This window comes from Lynx canadensis, chromosome D4, assembly GCF_007474595.2.
Source record: "Lynx canadensis isolate LIC74 chromosome D4, mLynCan4.pri.v2, whole genome shotgun sequence".
NCBI classification, from domain to species: Eukaryota; Metazoa; Chordata; class Mammalia; order Carnivora; family Felidae; genus Lynx; species Lynx canadensis.
Window position 1 is genome coordinate 3,114,526 of NC_044315.2, and position 23,328 is coordinate 3,137,853.

At 56.7% G+C, this 23,328-nt stretch overlaps 1 protein-coding gene across 1 annotated transcript; it reads left to right on the forward strand.

Moving 5' to 3' along the window:
- Nucleotides 1-17,021: 17,021 nt before the first annotated feature.
- Nucleotides 17,022-18,547, forward strand: GADD45G (growth arrest and DNA damage inducible gamma). The gene is made up of 4 exons (XM_030294325.1): nucleotides 17,022-17,170; nucleotides 17,410-17,511; nucleotides 17,629-17,842; nucleotides 17,928-18,547. Exons 1-4 carry the CDS (start codon nucleotides 17,118-17,120, stop codon nucleotides 18,036-18,038), a joined length of 480 nt encoding a protein of 159 aa, XP_030150185.1. The 5' UTR covers nucleotides 17,022-17,117; the 3' UTR covers nucleotides 18,039-18,547.
- Nucleotides 18,548-23,328: the final 4,781 nt, after the last annotated feature.

The following is a 23,328-nucleotide window of genomic DNA, read 5'->3' on the forward strand; positions in this document are numbered from 1 at the left end:
ACTCATCATCGTGTTTCCGACCGCTGCTGGGACTCGTATTTTCCCTGCAGTCCTGTGCTCCAGCATCCACACGGAAGACATGGCACAGGTATTAACACTGGTCCCTGAACCCAAATTTTATGAGCACTGATGACAGAGCTCGATACACAGTTTCAAATATCTTATAGTGCCGCAAAACCATTCGTCACCGTGAAAATCTCGGAGTTTACATTTGAGGAAATTGTTAAGGGAATTTGTATTTCAAAAGGTGGCGGCTTCGTTGGATGGGACCGAAGGTTTTCTGCTTTGATTTATGTATTTTTCCCCATAATTATTTTCTTATTTCTGTCAGGTATAAATTTTGCAACAAACTGATTCCGTGAATTTGGATTGTGGTGATAGACCCACGTGCCTATTATCTGGTAAATTCTATTTAATGTCTAGTATCTGAAAGTGCCAAATTATTATTATTATTTTTTTAATGTTTATTTATTTTTGAGAGACAGAGTGCAAGCAGGGGAGGGGCAGAGGTGAGGAAGACACAGAACCGGAAGCAAGATCCAGGCTCCGAGCTGTCAGCACAGAGCCCGACGCAGGGCTCGAACCCCCAAACTGTGAGATCGTGACCTGAGGCGAAGTCAGACGCTTAACCGACTGAGCCACCCAGGCGCCCCTGTCTTGACAATTCTATACATTATGCAATGCTCACCCTCATAAATTAGCATGTATGACGTTTCTCCACAGTGGAACTTTTAACTTGCAATGGCGTTTTTAAAGTATTTTGATTTATTATAAAACTTTACAAAAATTTTTAAAAAGGTGGGGAGCACCTGGGTGGCTCAGGGGATTGAGTGCCCATCTCCTGTTTTTTGCTGCTCAGGTCACGATCTCTCGTTTGTGAGATCGAGCCCCACATCGTGTTCTGCACTGACAGCACGAAGCCTGCTTAGGATTCTCTCTCTCCCTCTCTCTCTGCCCCTCCTCTGCTCGTGCTCTCTCTCTCTCTCTCTCTCAAATAAAATTTTAAAGTAATTTGATTTATTAATGTAATTTGACGAGCTTTCCCCCACATGCTTTATTGTGTATAATCTATTCATAATGTTGTTACATGTTGTCTCGCTGATGGTTACAAATGGTCTTTATTTGAACCAGGGACTTTCTCCCTGCCCATCTGATAAAATAAATGTTTACCACTTTGCGTAACATTTGCATCCGGCAACAGCATCAATAACAACAAAAAACAAACTTATGTTTCTTGAAACTAACAAGTTGTGGGGCGCCTGGGTGGCGCAGTCGGTTGAGCGTCCGACTTCAGCCAGGTCACGATCTCGCGGTCCGTGAGTTCGAGCCCCGCGTCAGGCTCTGGGCTGATGGCTCAGAGCCTGGAGCCTGTTTCCGATTCTGTGTCTCCCTCTCTCTCTGCCCCTCCCCCGTTCATGCTCTGTCTCTCTCTGTCCCCAAAATAAATAAACGTTGAAAAAAAAAAAAATAAAAAAAAAAAAAAAAAAAAGAAACTAACAAGTTGTACCTTTTCATTTCAGGAAAAACAAATTATTTCACCCAGAGTACAGAAAAAGATAGGCTTACTTTGACCTCTCTTTTTCTCCCCAAAGGCAGGAAAGAAAAGGACGGATGGGGGTGAAAACCCAGAAGGGAGAAACCAGCAGGAAAATGGCAGCTGTGCATCTTGAGTGGTGGACGTAAGACTGGAGGGGACGAGGGGCAGGCAGTCCCAGGGGGCTGAGTTCTTGCCGGGCCACGACAGCCAGCCTGGTGGGTTCACAGGGCAGAATGCGGAGGGCCTGGGACCTGCAGAGACATCCCCGGTCGGTCGTGGAGGAAGCAGGTGCCGCAGGGAAAGCGTGGTGTCAAACCCTCAAGCCCCTCCCCCCGCCCCAGCTGCTCCCAGACCCTCCTCCCTGGCCCTGGAAATGACTTGCTAATTTCAAGAGAAATGAGGGGCTTACTTTTATGGTTAATGATGTAAATGTCGCCTGCAAATGTTACCTGAAAGTCATCAACATTAGAAAGCATTGACATTTTATTAGAACGGTGAATAAACTCCCGGTAAATTTGCCCTGCAGATAAAATTTGCAATCATCAATGAGGAAACATAAAATAACATTATGGCTCAGTTACATATGATAAAACATTTGACGTATGCTCCTGGGAACAAAAATTATGGAAGGATATTGATAAAGCGAATGAAAAATTTAGAAAAAAAAAAGAGAAAAACCTACCAGAATCTGCAGCCTTTCTCCTGCATCGTTGAAAACAACTGACTATTTTCATACATGATCTATTTAATGACAGAGCTTTAAAAAATATTGATACAGACATGTCACCACATTGTTAATTTCTGGAATCAACTTCTCGCCAAAGAAATTATCTGGCCGAAACGAGCAAACAGTTTTGGGAAGCGTTATTAATCGAGGCAGTAACATTTTAGTTATTACTAACAAAATGCATGGTTTCATAGCTGAGGTATATTGCAGTAATCTGCCGGGGCCCCCACGGCAGAACGTCGCAGACTGAGTGGCTCAGACAACAGACATGTATTCCTCTCCATTCTGGAGGCTGGGAGGTGCCGGTGGATTGAGACCTTGGCGAGAACTCTCCCAGCTGCAGACAGCCGCCTTCTGCTGTGCGTTGACACAGGGGAAGAGAGAGGAAGGAAGCTGTCGGGTGTCAGTTCCTATAAAGGCGCTAATGCCGTCACGGGGCCCCACCCTCACGATCTCAGGTAATCCTTCTCACTTCCCAAAGGCCCACCTCCAAATACCATCCCACTTGGGGCTGGGGCTTCCATGTGAATTTGGGGGACACAGTTCAGTCCCATCGCACATTTTTAGCCCCGAAAGGGGATCATTGTGTGGCTGGCGTGCACTGTCTCCCCACATCTGGTGTGTGAAGGGGTGCGTGCCCGCGTCCCAGTGCGTCTGCTGTCACATGTGTGCACCTGTGCTTGGAGGCGTGAGGAGTGGTCACAGTTGCACTGCCTGCAGTGACATGAATGTCCTTCCATAGGAACGTGGATAAACAGGGGTGCACGCCCCCAGCACAGCACCGCACACGATTACACAACTGCATCTCGAAAAGGTGATTTCGTGCACAAGAAGGCAAGTCAGGGGGCGCCTGGGGGGCTCAGTCGGTTGGGCGTCCGACTTTGGCTCGGATCATGATCTCACGGTTCATGGGTTCAAGCATTGTTTACGGACATACACACGTGCGGCATCTGGATTAACTTCAGTTACATGGAACTTCAGGTTATGGCATTGCTTTGGGAATTTGTTCGTATCATTGAAGTTAATCGAAATCCTACGTATGTATATATGACTGAAGTTCCATAAAATAAATAAGATAAACTGAAGAGACAGGACATGCATATGCTGGAAGTTTCTCCATCAAGAAATGGTGTACATCTCACCATATAAGCTTTTTTATGTTCAATTCAGTAGATGCTGACAGTTTTCTTCCTTAGGCACCAGACGTTGGCTTTGGGATCCTCTGAGGGCATTTTGTATCGCTTTGCTGCTGCTACTGTTGTCATTGATAGAATCTTCCCCTCAGTATAGCTTATACTCTGTGATTGCCGCTGGAGAAAAGCTATTGCTTTCTATCCTTTATTCTAGAACCTGATCACCTAACGCATTGTAAGGATTTTAAGAGAATTCATCTTACGTTTTAAGTACATTACTCCATCACCTTCCCGTTGTGGTAATTTTAAAATAGTTAAATAAATTAAATTAAATACATTTAAAATAATTTTGTGTCTTGCTCCTGCTTGATCTATTTTTTAATCTTCTGCATTGGCTAAAACTTCCAGAAAAATGTTAAGTAATCGTGGCAACAGGCAATTTTGTTTTGTTTCTAACGAAAGGGAGAATATCTCTGAAGTGTGGTTTTGGTTGTTGCTCAAAGGTAGGTCATACTTTCTTCTTTTTAGGTTTCTCGGCTTTTTACTTATTATGTATTAAATGTTATTAAATTACTTTTGGTAAAATTTTTACCAGAAACACTTTTTAGTAGACCTTGACTAGACAAGCCAATACAAGTCTGTAACATTTATATGTATCTTTCACAAGATTATCAAAGTTTAAATGCACAATCGCACCACTAGGTGGTGCTGCAGCCCCAATTTTGGACACCTCCCCCCTCCCCCCCCCTCCCCCCTCCAGCATCGAATTACTGCTGATTCATTGTTAGGTTAGACCTTCCAAATGTAATCTGATCTTCGAACTATTGTCCTCCTTTTAACTTTCTCCAAAGTGGCCCTGAATTAAGAATATGCTTTGGGGGTTCCTTGCTGGGTCAGTCAGTAAAGCATGCAAATTTTGATCTTGGAGTCTTGCGTTCAAACCCCACCTTGGGCATAGAAATTCCTTAAAAAAAAAAAAAAAAAGAATATACTTTAGAAAGATAATTCTTTTCTCCTCTTTATTTGGTCAGTTTTACGGGGGTATAGTTTACACACAATGAGATGCATCATGTCAAGCACACAGTGCAGAGAGTAAGAAAATGGGTATAGTCTTGTAACCAGCCCGCGGTTGTAGGGGAACATTTCCGTCACCCCAGTGAGCCCCCTCCTGCCTTTCTGCAGCCAGTTCTCCCTGCGACCACCAGCCACGGATCTGCTTTGCCCTTAGCTTTTCCTCCTCGGTGATTCCACGGCGAGCCGAGCCGTGTGCAGTCCAGTCCGCCACGGGCTTCTTTCCCATTGCAAAATGCTTTTAGGATCCTTCGTGCCGGCAAGCGATTCAGACATTGTTTCTTTTCCTTCTGGAAGGGCGTTCCTCTGCGGGATCTAGACAATTTGTGTATCTATTCACCCCCGGGGGGGGGGGCGGGCATCGGGCATTCACACTGTATCTCGCTTTGGGATATTATGAGTCTGCACTAAATGTTCACGCCTAATGCTGGTGCCGACACGCGCGTCTTATCTCTCCCGAGAAGGGCACGGCGTGTGCTTGCTCAGTCAGCCGATCAGGACGTGCTGCTCTGCACTGTGCTTTTCCAAAGCGGCTGTTTTCCGGTCCTCCTGGCGGTGTCTGCGGGCTCGGGTCTCTTCCCACACCTCCGCCGACGCTTTGTATGACCAGTCTCGTCGCTTCTGTTCTTGTCAGTCGTAGTTCACTGTGGCTTTCCTTTGCGTTTCTGTCGCGTGAATGACGCCGAGCATCTTTTATTGTCCCCACCGCCGCCCCCGCTACTTTGGTGAATCGCTTGTTCGAATCTTTTGCTCCTTTAAAAAAAATTGGATTATCTTTTTATTATTGAGTTGTAACAGCTCTTTACATATTCTAGATAGAAGGCCTATCTTGTATATTTTCCAGACATTTTCCCACAGTCTATGGCTTGTCTTCTCGTTTGGCTTAATGGTGTCTTTTGAAGAGGAAACGTTCTTAATTTTTGACGAAATCTAATTTGCTAATTTAAAATACATGGTTTATGCTTTTGGGGGCGCAATGAAGAAATCTTTGCCTAACTCCAGGGGACCAAGGCTGTCTTCTATTATTTATCTCCGAAGGTTCATACTTTCAGCATTCACATGTGGATCTGCGACCCAGTTCAAGGGAGCCTTTCTGGGTCTGTGAGGTAAGGGTTGACTCCAGTTGTTTTGTTTTGATTTTGCATGGTCCTAGCTAACCGTGTCAGCACCGTTCGCTGGCGAGGTCATCATCTCAGAAATTCACTGGCTACCTGAGCGGGTCTGGTTCTCCGACGCCCGGGCACCACAGCGTCTAGACGACTGCTGATTCACGGCTGGTGATTCGGACCCCCGAGTCCGATGTGTGTGTGCCCTCCCCCCGCAACCGACAAGCAGCTGGTGTCAGTTCTGACACCACCTGCCCGAAGGCGGCACCCGATCCCACAGGGTAAAGGCCCGTGCCCGGCACCGCCTTGCGACTGAAATGGAAGTGGCCGGTGGGCAAGTGTGAGCGAGCACACGCTGACCTGATGCTGTTCCGGACCCCTCCCCGCTGACGCCCCCACCACGGGGGGAAGGGGTCCATCCGGCCAGAGGGGATCTGGTCTCATCCGGTGACTCTGTGAGCACCCGGCGTTCCCGTGATGCTCCCAGAGGCAGTGTGGCTGGCGCGGCCTGGCGTGGCCAGTGCGGCTGGTGTGGCCCAGGTGGCGGTGTGGCCTGTCCTAGCTGGCTGGAGGACTGGGGCGTGGAGTCCCCCTAGGACGGTTCAAGGGAAGGCCGGGAGCGGTGACTCTTGCCAGCTGCACGCGGCTTCCTCACTGGGAAGAGGACTGTGCACCTGTCAGTGCTCCACGGGTGCTGTGTGTATAGTGAGTGCACAGTGTACGTGTTCCTGGCAAGTCCTCAGGTGAACAGCCACAAACCTTTCCGTGTCCGAAGATGGGAGGGGATGTGGCTGTGGCCCACGGAGCCACGTCCCAGGAACGACCCATCGCACAGGTTCTGGACCGTGATTGGCCGTCGACCGAGGGAGAGGCTCTGGGCCGGAGTGCCTGGGCCCTCTGTGCCCCTCGGTGCCCCTTCCGTGCCTTCGCCCTGCAAACATGCCTGTGCTTCCCAAAGAGCTTCGGAAAGTTTGAGTTAACGCTACCGTGTGAAATCGCGTCTGTATACATTCAGACTGGGATCACGGAAACTCTCCCCAAATATCACAGCCCTGGAGTTAGAGGGAGACTGTCTCAGCGAGAGAGGTCAGGGTGGAGACACCCCTTGCCCTCAGCCGAAGCCTTTAAGACACAGTCCAGAAAGTGCTAGACTAGACTTTGTCTTTAATGTCCACGAGGCCTGCAAAACGCCCCCCGGCGGTGGTGGTGATGCAGCCGGCCCCTGCCCTGGGGGGGAGAGGCGTGGACGGTGGGGAATGGGCAGCTGGCCTCAGCCTCAGACTGTCCCTTGGGTGTGACCCGAGGAGCTGCCACTGACCCCAGGGTACAGGGGTCGCCCTGTTACTTCTGCTTACTTTGGCCCCATTTCCAACGATAAAAGTTCCGTCAGGGTGCGTGCTGCGCGCAGGGTGAGGGCGGTGTCTGGTGGTGACTTCTGCGTCCCGAGTACGTGGTGGGGGCGTGGGGAGGGAGGCGGCTGTGCTTCCCCTCTCACCCCTGCACGGTTTCCCTACAGGGCTCGCGCTGCAGACGACCCTGGGGTCTGGGTTGCGCTCCTGGCCGGCCGAGCCCGTCTGACGTTGATGTTTGCAATGCTCGCCCCACGGGAGGAAACGTCTCTGTCCCCGCGTGGTGACAGGGTGCCCAAATGTCCCTCTCGGCTTTTCCCGGGCTGCAGGAGGGAGGGCCGTGGCCCTGGGGGCCCTGCCCGGGGCGGGGCCCTCTGTCACCCTGCAGAGCGCCCCTGGGCTTGGCCGCGTGACTGCTCACCCGTCCACCGCCAGCTCCAGGGACGCCCCTGAAAGTCCTTTACTCCTCTCATCGCCTTTGGAGGACACTTTCTCTCCGAGCCCAGCTTTGATGTGGGGATTGCTGTGAGGCTCCCCGAGCCCAGGGCTTCTCAGATGGGAGCAGGGCAGAAGCCCCTGAGGGGTGTTACGATGCCGGCCTCCTGGCTCACCCTGGGTCCCCCGTCCAGGAGATGGGGGTGCGGATGCCTCCTGGAGAAGTGCCGTCTTCTGCGAATGAACCCCTTTCAGTGTTAGGGCTGGGAGACACTGGGGACACCTGTGCCCCCAGCCTGTGTCCCATGGAACCCAGAGTTTATGGTCCACACAGGGGGCCTGTGGCCAAGTAAGTCTGGGATCCGAGGCGCGCCCAACCTAGGCTTCCTCCAACGGCGCCTCCCAAACCCGCTTAAAAATGGAGCTGGTCTGAAGCCACCGTCCCGTCTGCCCTGGGTAGGGTTCCCCCGGTACTAGTTTGAGAAGCTCTGGGAGCTCCATCCGTCCCGGGCGGGGGGGGGGGGGCGGCACAGTCTGCCCGCGCGTGGAGAGCCCTGTGCCCGTGCTCCCGCGAGCCCCCGGCGCCGTCACCCATCTAACTCCTGAGCCGCTCCTAGGTGCTTCTCTGCCCCTCCCAGCCCTGCCTCGGCTTCGCGGAGCCCCTGCCTGGGCTGCAGAGGGAGGCGGTGAGGGCCGGCGGGGTCGGGAGGTGCTCGGTGGGTGGTCTGCCTCCCCTGCCCCCCTGCACGCGGGACTTCCGGAGGTCCGAGCCCGTGAACACCGCCTTGCACACGGTAGGCGCTCAACTGCTGATCGTGGCCGGGGTGGAGGCGGCTGCCTGCCCGCCCTTCCCCTCCTGAGCACAGGGCAGCTCTGGGGCACACGGTCATCCCTTAGGACACCTTGCAGAGCTCAGCCATGGCAGGGAGCACCCTCTGGGACTGGGGACGACCCCTGTCCTGCGAGCAGGGAGCATCCGTGTCCTGGAGGAGGGAGCACCCCGTCTTGGAGGAGGGAGCACCCCTGTCCTGGGAGGAGGGAGGACCCCTGTCCTGGGAGCAGGGAGCACCCCTGTCCTGGGAGGAGAGAGGACCCCTGTCCTGGGAGCAGGGAGCACCCCTGTCCTGGGAGGAGGGAGCACCCCGTCCTGGGAGGAGGGAGTGTCCTATCCTGGGAGGAGGGGGTACCCATGTCCTGGGAGGAGGGAGGACCCCTGTCCTGGAGGAGGGAGGATCCCTGTCCTGGGAGGAGGGAGCACTCCTGTCCTGGGAGGAGGGAGTGTCCTATCCTGGGAGGAGGGGGTACCCATGTCCTGGGAGGAGGGGGTACCCCTGTCCTGGAGGAGGGAGGATCCCTGTCCTGGGAGGAGGGAGCACCCCTGTCCTGGGAGGAGGGAGTACCCCTGTCCTGGGAGCAGGGAGCACCCCGTCCTGGGAGGAGGGAGTGTCCTATCCTGGGAGGAGGGGGTACCCATGTCCTGGGAGGAGGGAGGACCCCTGTCCTGGAGGAGGGAGGACCCCGTCTTGGAGGAGGGAGGACCCCGTCTTGGAGGAGGGAGCACCTCTGTCCTGGGAGGAGGGAGCACCCCGTCCTGGGAGGAGGGAGTGTCCTATCCTGGGAGGAGGGGGTACCCATGTCCTGGGAGGAGGGAGGACCCCTGTCCTGGAGGAGGGAGGATCCCTGTCCTGGGAGGAGGGAGCACTCCCGTCCTGGGAGCAGGGAGCACACCTGTCCTGGGAGGAGAGAGGACCCCTGTCCTGGGAGCAGGGAGGACCCCTGTCCTGGGAGGAGAGAGGACCCCTGTCCTGGGAGGAGAGAGCATCCCTGTCCTGGGAGCAGGGAGGACCCCTGTCCTGCGAGCAGGGAGCATCCCTGTCCTGGAGGAGGGAGCACCCCTGTCCTGGGAGGAGGGAGTACCCATGTCCTGGGAGGAGGGAGCACTCCTGTCCTGGGAGCAGGGAGCACACCTGTCCTGGGAGCAGGGAGGACCCCTGTCCTGGGAGGAGGGATGACCCCTGTCCTGGGAGGAGGGAGCATCCCTGTCCTGGGTGCAGGGAGCACACCTGTCCTGGGAGGAGGGAGGATCCCTGTTTTGTAAACAGGGAGCACACCTGTTCCCTGAGCAGGGAGGACCTCTGAGCTGACCACCCCAGGTGACACTGGCTTCCGAGGGTTGAAGAGGGCAGGGCCATGTAGTGGACAGTCTCACTTTCTCAGAGCCAGTCTCCGAAGGCTCCACACACGCATTTCCCCACACACCCCCATAGTTTCTGGGCCACGGGGTCCCAAATGGGTTTGCACTCTGGAAGGTGACAGCGTTTTCTCAACTGCCTGGCAGAGTGGAGTGACTGGGGGTAGCTGGTCTCTGCTGGGCTGACCTGTTGTGTTGCACCAACACACGCAGCCACAAACACAAATCATCCCCGGCAGAGGAACATGGTTGGTCAGGCTGCTGTTGTGCCCTGGAGGAGACATGGGGAGGGGGCGATAGGCAGCTTGGGCCGTGCGGTTGTCCCTTCCAGCAGGGACTCTGGCGGGACGGCTCTGTGGGAGGAGGGGGCCGGGGCTGCCATTACTATCGAGGGTGGAATCAGACGGAGGTGGACAAGTCAGGGGCGCGCCAGCCCATGGAGCCGCCATCATCTGGCATGTGGGGGACCGTGTGTGTCCCAGATTGGCAGCATTTTGGAGAAAGCTACCTTGTAGGTCCCTTCAGGTTTGATATTGTCTAGGTTTGTAAGAAAAAATAGTGCGTCAGCTCGTGTCATGTGGCTGCTTAGGGAATTCAGAACGCCGAAGGATGTGGGGCGTCACGGCATCCCTGATTTGAAAGGAGCAGGTGTCCCAGTCACCGGGCTTCCCTGTGAAGGCTTGGGGCCGTGTCTCAGGGCTGCTGCTCGGAGACAGTCCAGGTCCTGCCCGCGCGTGTGGCAGCATGAACCTGAGATGTGCACGAGGTCTGGAGGGGGGCGGCTAGGATCCCAGCTCTGTCACTAGCTGTGTGACGCCGGTGCTCACTTTTTCCACCTGTACGGCGGGCAGGGGCATCACCACCGACAGGTTCCCGGGGGCCGGCTCTGCTCTCTCGATGCGGGTGGTCCACACTGCCTGCGGCAAACACGTGGATGGCAGGACGGGGCCAGGGCTCCCTGCTGCCGGGGCCGCTGCGTCTGTGCACGGTCAACTGTGTGTGGCCAGAGCCCGTGGGCTTCCGGGATACACGCAAGGGTTTAGATGAAAACGAAGAGACTGCTTGACTGAGCTCGGAGCTGTATTCTTTCTGACCACTAGATGGCACCACACTCCAATCACGGAACCCCGACAGGCACTAGGTCAGGGCTCCTAAGGAGAGCCAGACAGGTTTTCGAAAATTAGTCTCCTTATCCTTCGTGGACCACACAGTTTGCCCCAAAAGCTCTAGAAAAGGTTTTACAGAGAAGTTTGTCTCTCCCTTCTTCACGACAAGCTCCAGAGCCAGCTGGTCTGAGTTCAAAACCGCACTTTGCCACCTCTTGGCTGTGTGACCTCAGGTAGGTTGCTTGCCCTCTCTGTGCCCAGGGTTCCTCATGTGACAATAGTACCTACCTAACGATTCAGGGATGTTTTTAAAGTGCCTGACCTATAGCCAGCCCTATAAAAAATCTGCTGAATAAAACCATAACACCAACACCGCTAATGATAGGACGCTCGACATTTGCTTTTTATTTTTATGTATAAAAATGTTTCAAGATTGTATTTTAATGTAACCTCTACCCCCAGCATGGGGTCCGAACGTACAACATGGAGATCGAGAGTCACGTGTTCTACCGACTGAGCCGGCCAAGGCTCCCGCTCTGTTCTTCTCATGTGGGTGAAATTCAACACTGAAAAACGGAATTGCACGTAGAAGCATCACTAAAATAACTTGAGAGTGTATGTAAATATTTTGCATTTTTAGAATTCCGGGTTTTGTAAACAGCGGAAACAATCTTCACAATTTATTGCTGTAACTTACTTCTGGGAAGCAGGCATTTTCGCAAAAGGGAAGTGGAAGAATTTTATCCGTGGCTACTTGCTGACACGGGCGTGGCGGCCACCTGCATGCCTCCAGGAAGGCGCGACCTCGGGTGAGTTTGACGGCTGTCCCTCCTTCGTGCCCTCAGTGCGCATCTGAGACTTTCTCCGGGTCATTCCGGAGTTAACAACCACTTCCCCTCCGCTGCGAACAGAATGGACCAGAGTCCGGTGTCAAGAGGGGCAGCTCGGTCAAAGGTCGTGCCCCCCCCCCCCCCGGCCCCCGCCCCGCCTGGAAACACAGCCTCGCGGATGTCTGCCTTGTTGACCTCGTGACAGACATATGGCCAGCATCGCTCCTCTGCGCAATGCCCAGAGCACGAGTCAGGGGGATGGTGGCTGGGGCGGATTCTCTTCTCCGTGAGAAGTTTGAATTTGTCTCACCTGCGATGGAGTCACAGAACGTTTAACTGCACAAAAGTACGAAGAAGAGGACGACCCATCTTACAATCCCAGCGCTGCACGGTGCAGTCGGGGTTTCTGTTTGGATATTTTGAGTAGCTAGAGTCAGGTGCACTGATGTGCACAGGCCCCTGCAGTCAGTCACACGGCCCCTTGTCTGAGGTTTCGTCATGTCACGAGATCGTCTCCGGAGCATCTCTTACGACCCCGTAATGTTTCTTTCAGGACCACCTGCTGTATACCGCCTGCCTCCTCCGGTGGCTTCCGATTCCCACCGTTAGGAAGGAACGCGGCAGCGAACACTTCCTTGCGATGCACACGTTCCGTCGCCCTTGTTCAGGCGACTGAAGAACTGTGGGTTCGACAGGAGGACAAGCAGGGACTCTCTCTACCTTGAAATCACGCACTAACCTTTTGCTCAAGGTAAAGCTAAGGCGGCAGCGGAACCCGCCTTTGAGCCTGCGGTGCTAACTTCGCCGCCTGAGTATCCAAGGCCCTTTTCTGGGTGCTGGCGCACCTGCTGTGAATCGTCCTTCAAACATAAAGGGGGACTTTCCGTTCGGAAGTTGGTGGCCCTACGTGCCCGGACTGCACTGCACGCTAAGGGCTTCCCGTGTGCTGTTAGAGAAGAGAGTTAAACGCCAGCTCGTCGCCTACGGAGACTAGGCGTGGGGCGGGGGGCAGGGTGGGGGCGCGCCATGTGACGTTTGGGCCCCGTCTGGGGCTCCCACCTACACAAACAAGTCAGAGCGAATTTGTAAGTCATTTTAGAACCCTGCCCCCCAAACAAGAGCGGAGTGTGGGCCAAATGGTGACCTGGCGTGACCTTTAGAAACTCCCAGGGAGGCCCCTGAAAGGCAAACGTTCAGGGCTTCTTTCCGCAGGGTGGGGGTGGGGGCCCAGGCTCGAAGTCCGGGCGCACGGCCAGGCCGGGAAGGACAGCACATCTGCGGGCTTCTCGGGGTCGGGGGAGCGCAGCCACGGTGAGACCTGCTGTCCCTGCCTGCGGCTGTGACATGTGTCACCGACCATTGCTTACTCACGGTAGGGAAAGTGCCACGCGCAGGAATGGCCCGCCCCCACCCCTCTAGGGGCTTCAGGGGTTTCAATGAGCCATGAGTAACCGCTCCTTCCAGAAACCCCTCTTGACACACGGGCTGACCACAGACGTCCGGCCGGTGCTCCGTGGGGATTCCCCTTTCTTGTTTTCCCGTTCGGTCGCACCTGCCATCCAGTGACGCTCCCTGGGGTGGGGCGAGGGTCCCGCATAGCTCCCCGGGGTGACGGCGGGTGGGGGCATCGCTGCCCTGTGCCCCATAGACCGGGGCGCATTTGAGACGCTGCTGCTGGGTTTTAGCTAATAGGTGTGTGTTTTGCACAAAGATTTGGTTTCTTTTTTGAGTTAATGAAGTTTTGTCACCAACTCATGCCCACACTGCCATCTGTGAGTTTGGGGGAAAGAACCCAACACTTCTTTGAAACCCAGGAGGCCTGTTGTGCCTTGTGAAGGGGCTGGATAAATAGGGTGGGGTGGGGGTAAGAGGAACCCCTGGACCCTCTGCAAGGGGCTCAACACAGGCTGCTCAAAGAGCCCTGGGCCCACACGAGACACAGTCCCACCCATTGTGGGACACAAATGGTGCCTAACCAATTCGAGGTCGTTTTCTAAGAACCTGGCCCTTTTATTTTGCTTTTCAAACTTCTTTTTTTTTCTTAACATTTATTTGTCTTTGAGAGACAGAGAGAGAGCGAGACAGAGCATGCGTGGGGGAGGGGCAGAGAGAGACGGAGACACAGAATCCGAAGCAGGCCCCAGGCACCGAGCCATCCGCCCAGAGCCCGACGCGGGGCTCGAACTCCCGGACCGCGAGATGGTGACCTGAACTGAGGTCGGACGCCTAACCAACTGAACCACACAGGTGCCCCTAAACTTGTTTCTGTTTGAAGTCTGCAAGGGCGGAAGCAGATGATGTAAAGGAGCAAAGCAGCTGGGTGTCCTCAGGGAGGTATGGTGGGGACGGTGGTGAACCGGAGAGGAGTCGCCTCGTCTGGAGGCCCCTGTGCGTGTCCCTCCAGCTGATGGTTACTGTGGGGGTGGGGGTGGGGACCGCAGGCACATGGGGACCAAATCTTCCCATTTTCCAAGAGAAGCTGGAAAAGCAGAATTTTCTGTGAGAGCAGCCGGTTTGGAAACCTGGCTTTGACTTTGTCCCCGAGACGAGCCACAGGCCAGAGGAGCCCTGAGTGCAAGGAACCCTGTGTCCTACGGCCACTGGCCACCGGCTTGCCATTTGATGGCCACGTGCTCACTCTAGAAGTAAACAAGTTTTGCCTCGTAAGGTTTACTGCTCACTCGAAGCCCACCTCTTTCCATCCCCCAGCGAGCGGCAACTCTCCCACATCGTAGTCAGGCCGTGAGAGACTGCGTTAGCAAAAATAGTTAAATAACATTTCCAAAGGGTCTTTTAAAAAATATTTATTTATTTTGACAGAGAGAAAACACGAGTAGAGGAGGGGCAGAGAGAGAATCCCAAGCAGGCCCCACACCGTCCGTGCAGAACCCGATGTGGGGCTCGATCTCACAAACCAGAGATCATGACCTGAGCTGAAATCAAGAGCCGGATGCTTAACTGACTGAGCCACCCAGGCACCTCCCAAAGGGTCTTTAAAACAGAGCATCCCTGAGGACGTGTGTTTCATAAAGTCACTATCACCCTCATTATTAAGGCTCGGGGAAGGCTTAGGGGTGCCATCACGGGGAGTTTGGATGACATCACAGCATCCTAGGACCTGGGGCTCCAGCGGGCTGAGTCACTGGCCGAACGTAGCTTGGGAGCAGGTGGGGCATGTGGTCTGCCCGGGGCAGGTAACCGGGATGGGTGCGGGCACTACTCCTCTCCTGGGAGTCCCACCAGTAGGTGGGGAAACGGCAGACCCAACAGCTCCTACATTTGTCTAGACCCCAAGGTGGTGGTGGCTGGGTCTGGTGGAGGCCACATTGGCTTCCAGATAAGACGTCTCTTTCCCAGTTGAGATGAGGGCGTTGCGGCCATTTGGACTGACCCAATACATCCGTGTGAAGCCATATTCTATGGCATACCAGAAAGGCGGTTTTCCTGAAACCAAATACCCTAAAAATGTGAGCAGAGGAGAATGGCCCACGGGCTTGTCAGCCCTCTTCCTCCAGGTTGGCTCAGTGCCACCTGGAAATGCTGCCCCGCCCGCCTCGTCCCCTCCCCAGCCAGGCCTGTCCATTGACCTTCCTGTAGGAGGAGGGGCTAAGACCGGATACCCCCCAGAGTTGTATCGTTATAAAGTGGGGAGGCTGGGGTAAGATGTGCGGTAAGTTCTATCTGCAACATTTCCTGGGGACCTGGAATTAATACATTTTAAGATTTTTAATACAAAGAAAAAGATCAATACCTAAACCTCCGTCCCTTAAAAATAAACATTTTGTATCAAGACATACCGTCATTCTGCAAACCACCAGCAAAGAAGGAAAGGAAGCAGCAGCAGGTGAAGGCGTCAGGTGCCTGGCTCTCGCCACTAGAAGAAGACACCTGGGATTTCTGGGACAGGAGGTGAGCACGCACAGGCTTCTCCGAATCCCGGAAGCGGCCCTGCCTTCGCAGAGTCTAAGTCCACTGGGGGGTGTGCAGGCCGCCAGTTCATTCTGTCGTCCTCTTTCTAGAAGTTTAGCAGCAGCGCCTGGGCTTGCTGCGAATCCCCGTGCAGGCTCCAGGATCTTAGAAAAGGGGGCCAGGAAGCGCACCCCGGCGCGACAGCGTAAGTGATGCTGTCCATGGGCAGTCTGCAAGTGCCGGCTTACGGGCCCCAAACGGTGACCTCACAGCAGGGGCTGTGTACCTCTTTTAGCTTTAGTTGTTATAAGTGGCAAACAAGCTTGTTATATACGTATATTTAAGCCATTAAAACATTTCAAAATAGCCTAAGAAATCTGGGCTCTGCCTCCATCAGGACTGGGTCGGAGTGTCCTTTTGTCCTCATTCCCCCCGCCCCACCCCCGGGGTGGGTTTGCGCAGCCCTTCCTCTGGTTTCCATTAGTGCGCAGCTGGGTTGGGGCTCAGCGGACCCGCCAGGGCCAACCCCCTAGAAGCCAACGGAAGTGGGGGCGGGGGTAGCCCGAGTCTTTCTGGACAGCCTGTAGGTGGCGCTCCGGGAAAGGGATTCCGAGCTGCCTTCTTCGAGTCCCTGGGGACAAGAGCTCCGGGTCCCTGCGGAGCGCACCTGGCTGCGTAGACAGTGCAGAGCCCCGTGGGAGGACTCGGGGCGGGGGGGGGGGGGGGAAATCACATGCAAAGCGGCGCCCCTGCTGGGGATGCGCACCCAGGCGCGCAGGAGCGGCACGTGGCCCGACCTCCACGCGCCGGGCAGCCCCGCGACCCCCACGCGCGGCGGGGCCCTAGCAGCCCCACCCTGCGGCAGGTGGACAGTGTCGCTATGAAGAGAAAGCCTGGATTGTCCCTCCTGCAAACCGCCACACGCCAGACCTCCGCTATTGTGCGCTCTCCATAGAAATGCAAACGAGCCGCGTGCGCCGGCCGCAATCTGCTCGCGCGTCCCAGCGCCCCGCAGCGCAGCGCAGCGCTCGGCCGCGGGCGGGGAGGTCGGCTGGGACCCTCCAGGGCGGCGGGGTCGGGGCGCTGAGTGTGCGGGGAGGCCTGGCGGGCGGACTCGCGCTGTCGCCCGAGGCAGCTGTGCTGAGGCCCTTTGCAAGCTTAAAGCCCGAGCTGGTGCTTTATACTTAAGTTCCGGTTTCAAAGCAACAGTCTGCTAAACTTGAAATTAAAAGTAAAGAAGAAAATAGAAAGGTAGCAACAAAAATAAGTGCAAAGCAAATCTTTAGTTTCTCCAAAGGTGCATTTCACAAATTACAGCGTCCTATTAGCAAGCAAGATATTTTTTTTTAACTTTTTCCTTTTAAGGACTTAAAACAACAAAAAGGCGAGTGAAATCTGCAGGCTCCAGTCTGCCTGGTAACACCCGGACAAAAGCGGCAGATTTGAGGCATTGTCATCCCCCGCACCCCCTCACCCACGTGGCCTTCTGGCACGAGCCGCGGCCGCCGCCTCATTTGCATCAGAAAGCGAGCGCCGGCCAATGGGCGCGCAGCCTAGCGCCAGCTGGCGGCGGGGCGGCCCTGCCTATATAAGGGCGCGCGGCGGGCCGGGGCGCACTTGCCAGCCGTGCGCTCGCCGGGTGGCCCCAGCCTCCCGGTGCCCGCCGCGTCCGCGCCCCTCGCTCCTTTCGTGGATAACTAGCTAGCTGCTCGCCGACCGAACCATGACTCTGGAGGAAATCCGCGGCCAAGACACGGTTCCCGAAAGCACCGCCAGGTGGGTCGGCGCCGGGCGCCGATGTCTTGGGGCGCGGGGAGCCTGGCCGTGTACTGGACGCAGCCGGTCCGGCGGCCACCTTCGGGGAGCCGCGCGGGTGGGAAGCCGCTGGGCGGGAGCCGGGGCGCCCGAGCGAGGTGCCTGTCCTCGGCCGGGGTGCCCGGGGTGTGTCCCCGGGGCTGGGGGATCCCGCCGCGCCTTCTGGCCAGTCCCCGCTCACGGCGCTGGCTCGTCCGCAGGATGCAGGGCGCCGGGAAAGCGCTGCACGAGCTGCTGCTGTCGGCACAGCGCCAGGGCCGTCTCACCGCCGGCGTCTATGAGTCCGCCAAAGTCCTGAACGTGTGAGTGTGGACGCGGCCCCGGGTGGGAGCGACCGGGGGCTGGGGGGGGGGGGCGGCGGCGGCGGGGCACCCCGGGCTCGCCGCCTCGCCCTCACCGCCCCCTCCCCGCCCGCGCAGGGACCCCGACAACGTGACCTTCTGCGTGCTGGCCGCCGACGAGGAGGACGAGGGCGACATCGCTCTGCAGATCCACTTTACGCTGATCCAGGCGTTCTGCTGCGAGAACGACATCGACATCGTGCGCGTGGGCGACGTACAGCGGCTGGCGGCGATCGTGGGCGCGGGCGACGAGGAGGCCGCGTCGGGAGACCTACACTGCATCCTCATTTCGGTGAGTGTCGCCTCCGCCCGGGTGTCGCCCCGCCGCGGCCGGCGGCCGGCGGCCAGCCAGGCTGACCTCTGCGCTCTGCCCGCAGAACCCCAATGAGGACGCGTGGAAGGACCCCGCCTTGGAGAAGCTCAGCCTGTTCTGCGAGGAGAGCCGCAGTGTCAACGACTGGGTGCCCAGTATCACCCTCCCCGAGTGACAGCCCGGAGGGGGCCTTGGTCTGATCGACGCGGTGACGTCCCGGGGCGCCTAGCGCGCGGCTGGCTCTGTGGACGCGCCCTCGGAGGTGGGGCGCCGGTCCGGAGCGCTGCGTGGAGAGCTGCGAGGAGGGGCGGTCCCCTGCAGGAGGGGCCCGGCGGCGGCGGCGGCGGCGGCGGCGGCGGCGGCGGCGGCAGGGGCAAGTCTGGCCCCCAGCCCGGGACTCTGCGAGTGTGGGGAGCGGCCGCTTGCCCGGGAAGGCCGGAGGCGGGTCGTGGGCCACGGGGCCCGGGAAGGACGCACCGGCCGGGCAGGCGTGACTCAGCAGCCTGCGCGCTCTCGACAGGAAGGAGGGGAAAGGCCAGGCGGGCGAGGCCTGGACGACAGTTGCAGGAGCTCCGTCGGACTGAGCAGCACCGCTGTGCACCAGCGGGCCGGGCGATGCTCGGGTTTCGGAAGGATTATGCTGCTGCACCTTTGAGTTTTTGACAATAAATTTACTGAAACAAACCTCTTCTCTTTATTGAGGGCAGGGGGTCCTTGCCCGAGGGGGAAGCGGTGTGCAGGGTTCCAGGTGATCGCTGACCCCCCCGGGGACTGCCTGGCACCTACCATCCTCCGGTGGGGCTGAGTTAGGGGCTCCTGGGGCGCTGGGAATGGGGGAGGGGCGCTGGAGCGTGTTAGGGCCGAACTCGAGCCCTGCCCCCATTTGTGTCTTTTTAGGGAGGTTTTTAAACTTGCAAGACAGGAGCATACTTGAGATAAGACATCAGGGCAGCAGCTAAAGGCTGGCCATCCAGCCTGATAACAGCGGCCTCTCCCTCCCCTCCCCCTCTCCTGCCCGCAGCCCCCTCCCTGCTGACAGCTGCTTATCAGAGCGGCTTGCAGGATGCAGGCGGCGCCCTCCTGCACAATGAACGCTGCCTCGCGCAGCCGCTGCCCTTTGTGGTCCCCAAGGATGGTGGCAGAACGCTCTCGGGAACCTTCTCCTCTTAAAGGCTCGGCGCTTACGGCAATGTCACCACGGTATTAACATCGTGGATGACATGATGCCCGTGTTTAAGCATGAGTCATCATTTTGTCACGGCTGTGGTAGAACTTCAAAGATCTGAGCAAAAGTGGGAAGACATCGTCCACACAAACGGGGTGAGCCATTGTGAGTGCAGCCGGCTTCTGTTACCTGCTATTCCGAGCGCTCTCTGCCCACACGGAGTTAGGAGGCTGTGTTCACAATCCCATTTAAACACTTGTGGAAGCAAAAGAACTTAAAGCTTTTCCACAAAGGCCTTCTTTGAGAGACATCCAGGAGCCGGGGGGGGGGGGGGGGGGGAGATGTCCGGAGTGAATCAATCTTTTTTATCAGGCCAGTATGCCTTGATTGCGCCTCTCTGCTTGGCCGGAGCCGCGTCCGGCGGGGGAAATGCCCATGGGGCTGGCCTGCTGTTAGCAAGCTGCCTGGCAGCCCAGGGGGCCTTCTGGGCAGAGGAGGGATGGTGTATCGTCTTCCTAAGCAGAAAATTCTCCCGAGTTACCAGCCGTCCCAGGTGGCCGATTCACCCAGTTGGGCTCCACTTTTTAAATTCTCTCCAAATCCTGGAAGCCTTCACAGGAAAAGAGGACTGCTCGAGCTTAATTATTCTTCTCAGAATGAAAGTGTTCTGTTTCACATTTATCATCTCTTCGAGACGTTTCCCCCTTGATGAGACAGAGGCCCAGTGAAATAATTCAGGTCTGTGTGTGTGCGCGTGTGTGCGTGTGCCTGAGTTTCGTTAATATTTTACCTACTCGCTTCTCAGAACCTCGAGCGTATGTCTACGCCAGCGTGCATCCTGGCAAACGACCATTTGCCACAGCAGGCTATAGTAAACACAAATGGGGCATAATTACTTTAAAATGTGCCCTTTGGTGAGTGAATTCACAGAACATTGCACAGAGCGGGCAGGCAGGCACTCCTGCTGGCCGCCTGACCCCTCATAGACCAGTCAGTTGGCAACTCTTAAGAAACTCGGCTTTCTTGGATGGGAACTCACAGCCAGGGTGCCTGCTGGAGCCTCAGGGGCCAGGAGAATTTGCAGGCAAAAAAATGCACGCTTGGACGGTGCAAACCCCGAAGCTGCTGGTTTTGTTTTGCTTTGTTGTCTTGTTTTTGATGAATGGGATTTTATGCAATTACAATGAGATACCCAGGTGATAAAACGCACGGTGCTTGTGACACAGTGCTGCCTCCACACTTCCAACAACCGCGAGTGGTAATGCGTAGATAAGCGGGTGATCACGGGCACACGGAGGCGATCCACACAGACTGCGCCCGGAAAGCGCTGCATGAATGTTAATGACAATAGTCCTTGAAAGTTAATGAAGGCATTTGCCGCAGATCACAGAACGCCAGGTGGGCTGGTACATTTAGGGCCCGAGTTCTGGTCCAGGGAGACCCTGGGCTGCGAGCCGGCTCTGTCCAGGTGTCCAGTTCTGACCCGGTTCTGGCCCGCTATCCCCCACAGGAAAATTTCCGGGCGCCATTCGGGGTAGTTGGTGTTTATCCCTCGTTTTGCCGATGAGAAAGTGACCTCGGGTAGGTGAAGTGGCTGCTGCCGGTGAGCTCTTAGGGGGTCCCAGTTGCGTCCGATGCCCCGTAGACCTGCGTTTCCAAGGCTGGCGGAGGGCTGTCTGGCCCCCACGGTGGCCGGTCCGTCCCAGGCCCAGCTGACCGACGTGCCAAAGGCCGCACGTGAGGCTTCTCCAGAGGGAAGGCGGTGGCTGGGAGCATGTGATGGGAGCAGCACGGATCTACCTGCCCGTGACGGTGGGAACCTGGCCTGACGGTCTGGAAGTGTCGTCTTCTGGTTAAGGCCAAACTTCCTGTTGCCGCCGTGGCTTCGCGTTTCTCCGAGAAGACACACTTCTCTGCCTCTCCAGCCTCTGGACGTGGGACAGCGGGTCAGTGAAATACAGGAACGTCCGGTGGGGTCTGAAAGCCAAGTCCTGGAAAGCAAGGTCAGTTAAGGAAACAGCGTCAAAAGGATGTAAAAGCTTTTCTTTTTCTTCCCCCAGAGCAGGCACAGATCCTACAACCACGGGCCATTTCTTCATCATGCCGCACGCTGGTTGTGGTTTTACTCCTTCACCTCGAGGGGAGGTGGGATTCACAGGACTCAGCCGTTCAGGGCTCCAGGCCGGTCTCGGGTTGGAGGCATCAGCCCCGTCGTGCGGCGAGGGGGTGGAAGAGATTCAGCTCTTTGGCTCAGACTCCTCAGCTACCCCGTCTTTGTGACAGTGGCCCGGGCCACATTCGTGTACAACTTTTCTTCCCCGAGTGGGAATAACCCAGGAGGAAGATTTACACTTGTTGCATTTTTTTTTAATGTTTATTTATTTTCGAGAGAGAGACACACAGAACACAAGCTAGGAGAGGCAGAGAGAGGGAGACACAGAGTCCGAAGCAGGCTCCAGGCTCCGAGCTGTCGGCACAGAGCCCGACGTGGGGCTCGAACTCCCAAACCGTGAGATCGTGACCTGAGCTGAAGTGGGGCGCTTCTTAACCGACTGAGCCACCCCGGCACCCCAAACCTGTTGCGTTTCCATTCTGGCAGAGCACAGGCCAGTGGAATTCTAAGTGGGAACATCGACCCAACAGTGAAAAGCAAAGTTGAAAGAGAAGAGACAGACTGGAGAAGGTATCCTGTTTCTCAGCAAGACCCCAGCGGTTCCTGGAACCCTGTACCACCCCCCACCCCCACCCCACAGGAAGGGAAGCGTGGACCCCAGGAAGGAGGGTGCGGACAGCAGGTCAGGCAGGGTGAGGACCGCTGTAGGAAGACGCCCCGAAAACCATTGTGCGTGCATTTCTGCCCGGGGTTTCTGCAAATCGCTCCTGTGCTGGTTCCGCGGGGGCCCAGACAATGACAAGGAAGGGGGAGAGGCTCCCGGAGCGTCCAGAGGCGTTTCTCTTGCATTTCCTGTGGCAGTGCTCCTGTGTCTCCACACCGTCTCTTTCCATCCCTGTCTCTCAGCATAGACCCCACCCCCTCAGATCTAGGCTCTGAGACCCCTTGGGCCGGCCTTGACCTCTGCTGTCACCCCCCCTTCCTGATCACTGGCTCCAGTTACCTGCCTACGGCACGGGTATCACGGTGGCACCCCTGTCACCCCGTGGATAACGGAGACCGCAGCATTCCTGCTGCCCTCGGGGCCCTGCCCTGCTCCCCACATCGGGCGGGGCCTCCCCCTACTTTGCAGGCCGCCTCCTCTCCCTGCAGAGCCTCTCCTACATACTATGGAGGTCCGTTTACAAGCCTGAGCGTCCTTCATGGAGAGGGACAGAGTTTCCTCTGAAATACTCTGCCTCCAACGCGGTGCCTGGGACACAGTGGCAAGGGCTGCGCTTTGAATGTCTAATGGCAGAGGGAGAAGTGAGCCATCCACGCGGGGACACTGGTGTGTGGTCTGTTGCAGGACGGGGCATGGGTCTGTCCTTCCGTCTTCATCGGCACGATCTTCGTGAGCATCGAGTGTGTTTGCCAGGAGCCCGTTCTGGGAACGGAGTCGAGATGCTGGACGCTTTGGAGACCTTATATTTTACAGGAAGCAACACCATTTGTTTTTGTCAGTAGGAAGACACACGCAGTGAGAAGCGCCAGTTTCCCGAAGGATGGAGGAAGAGGAGGGAGCAGGTGGCGGGACCCTGAGTGGGGCCGAGCGGCGGGAGGGTTTGACTGTCTGTCCTGTAGGGAGCGGGGAGCACTGCGTCCTGTGCAGGAGGAAGGACTGGCTGCCAGCCCCTGAGGACCGGCTGTAAGGGTCAGCCTGGATGTGGGGCGTTCGTGGACGGGCGAGGGGGCTTCTGAAGGCGTCGCCCGCCCTGCCCAGGGTGGCCCGGCCCGGGGAGACCCAGCCGCAGGTATTGGAGGGAAGGCAGGGTCGGGGGCTTCTGGAGGGACTTCCCCTGACACCTGTCCCAGTTTCCCTGCGGAGCCAATGGCCCTGAACCTGGCTGGGTGTTTCCCGTGTATCGTGCAGGGCTGACGGGGGCTCATGGCTCTCTCGCTGTCTCTGTGCTGCCCGAGGCTGTCCTTCATCCAGGGGGTCTTGAGGAGGCCTGCGGGGCCTGGCGGGAGGCTGGGGAGGGCCGGGACTTGGAAGCCGGAGCTCCGGCTCCCCCTGCGACCCCCAGAGCAGGCTCCGTGCTTCCTGCCGGCTAACCGGAGCCCAGGCCCACTCCTAACACGGGAGCTCGGATGCCGGGAGGGTGGTTCTGGGTGCAGTGTTTGCAGAGGTGTCCCAGTCTGGTCTGA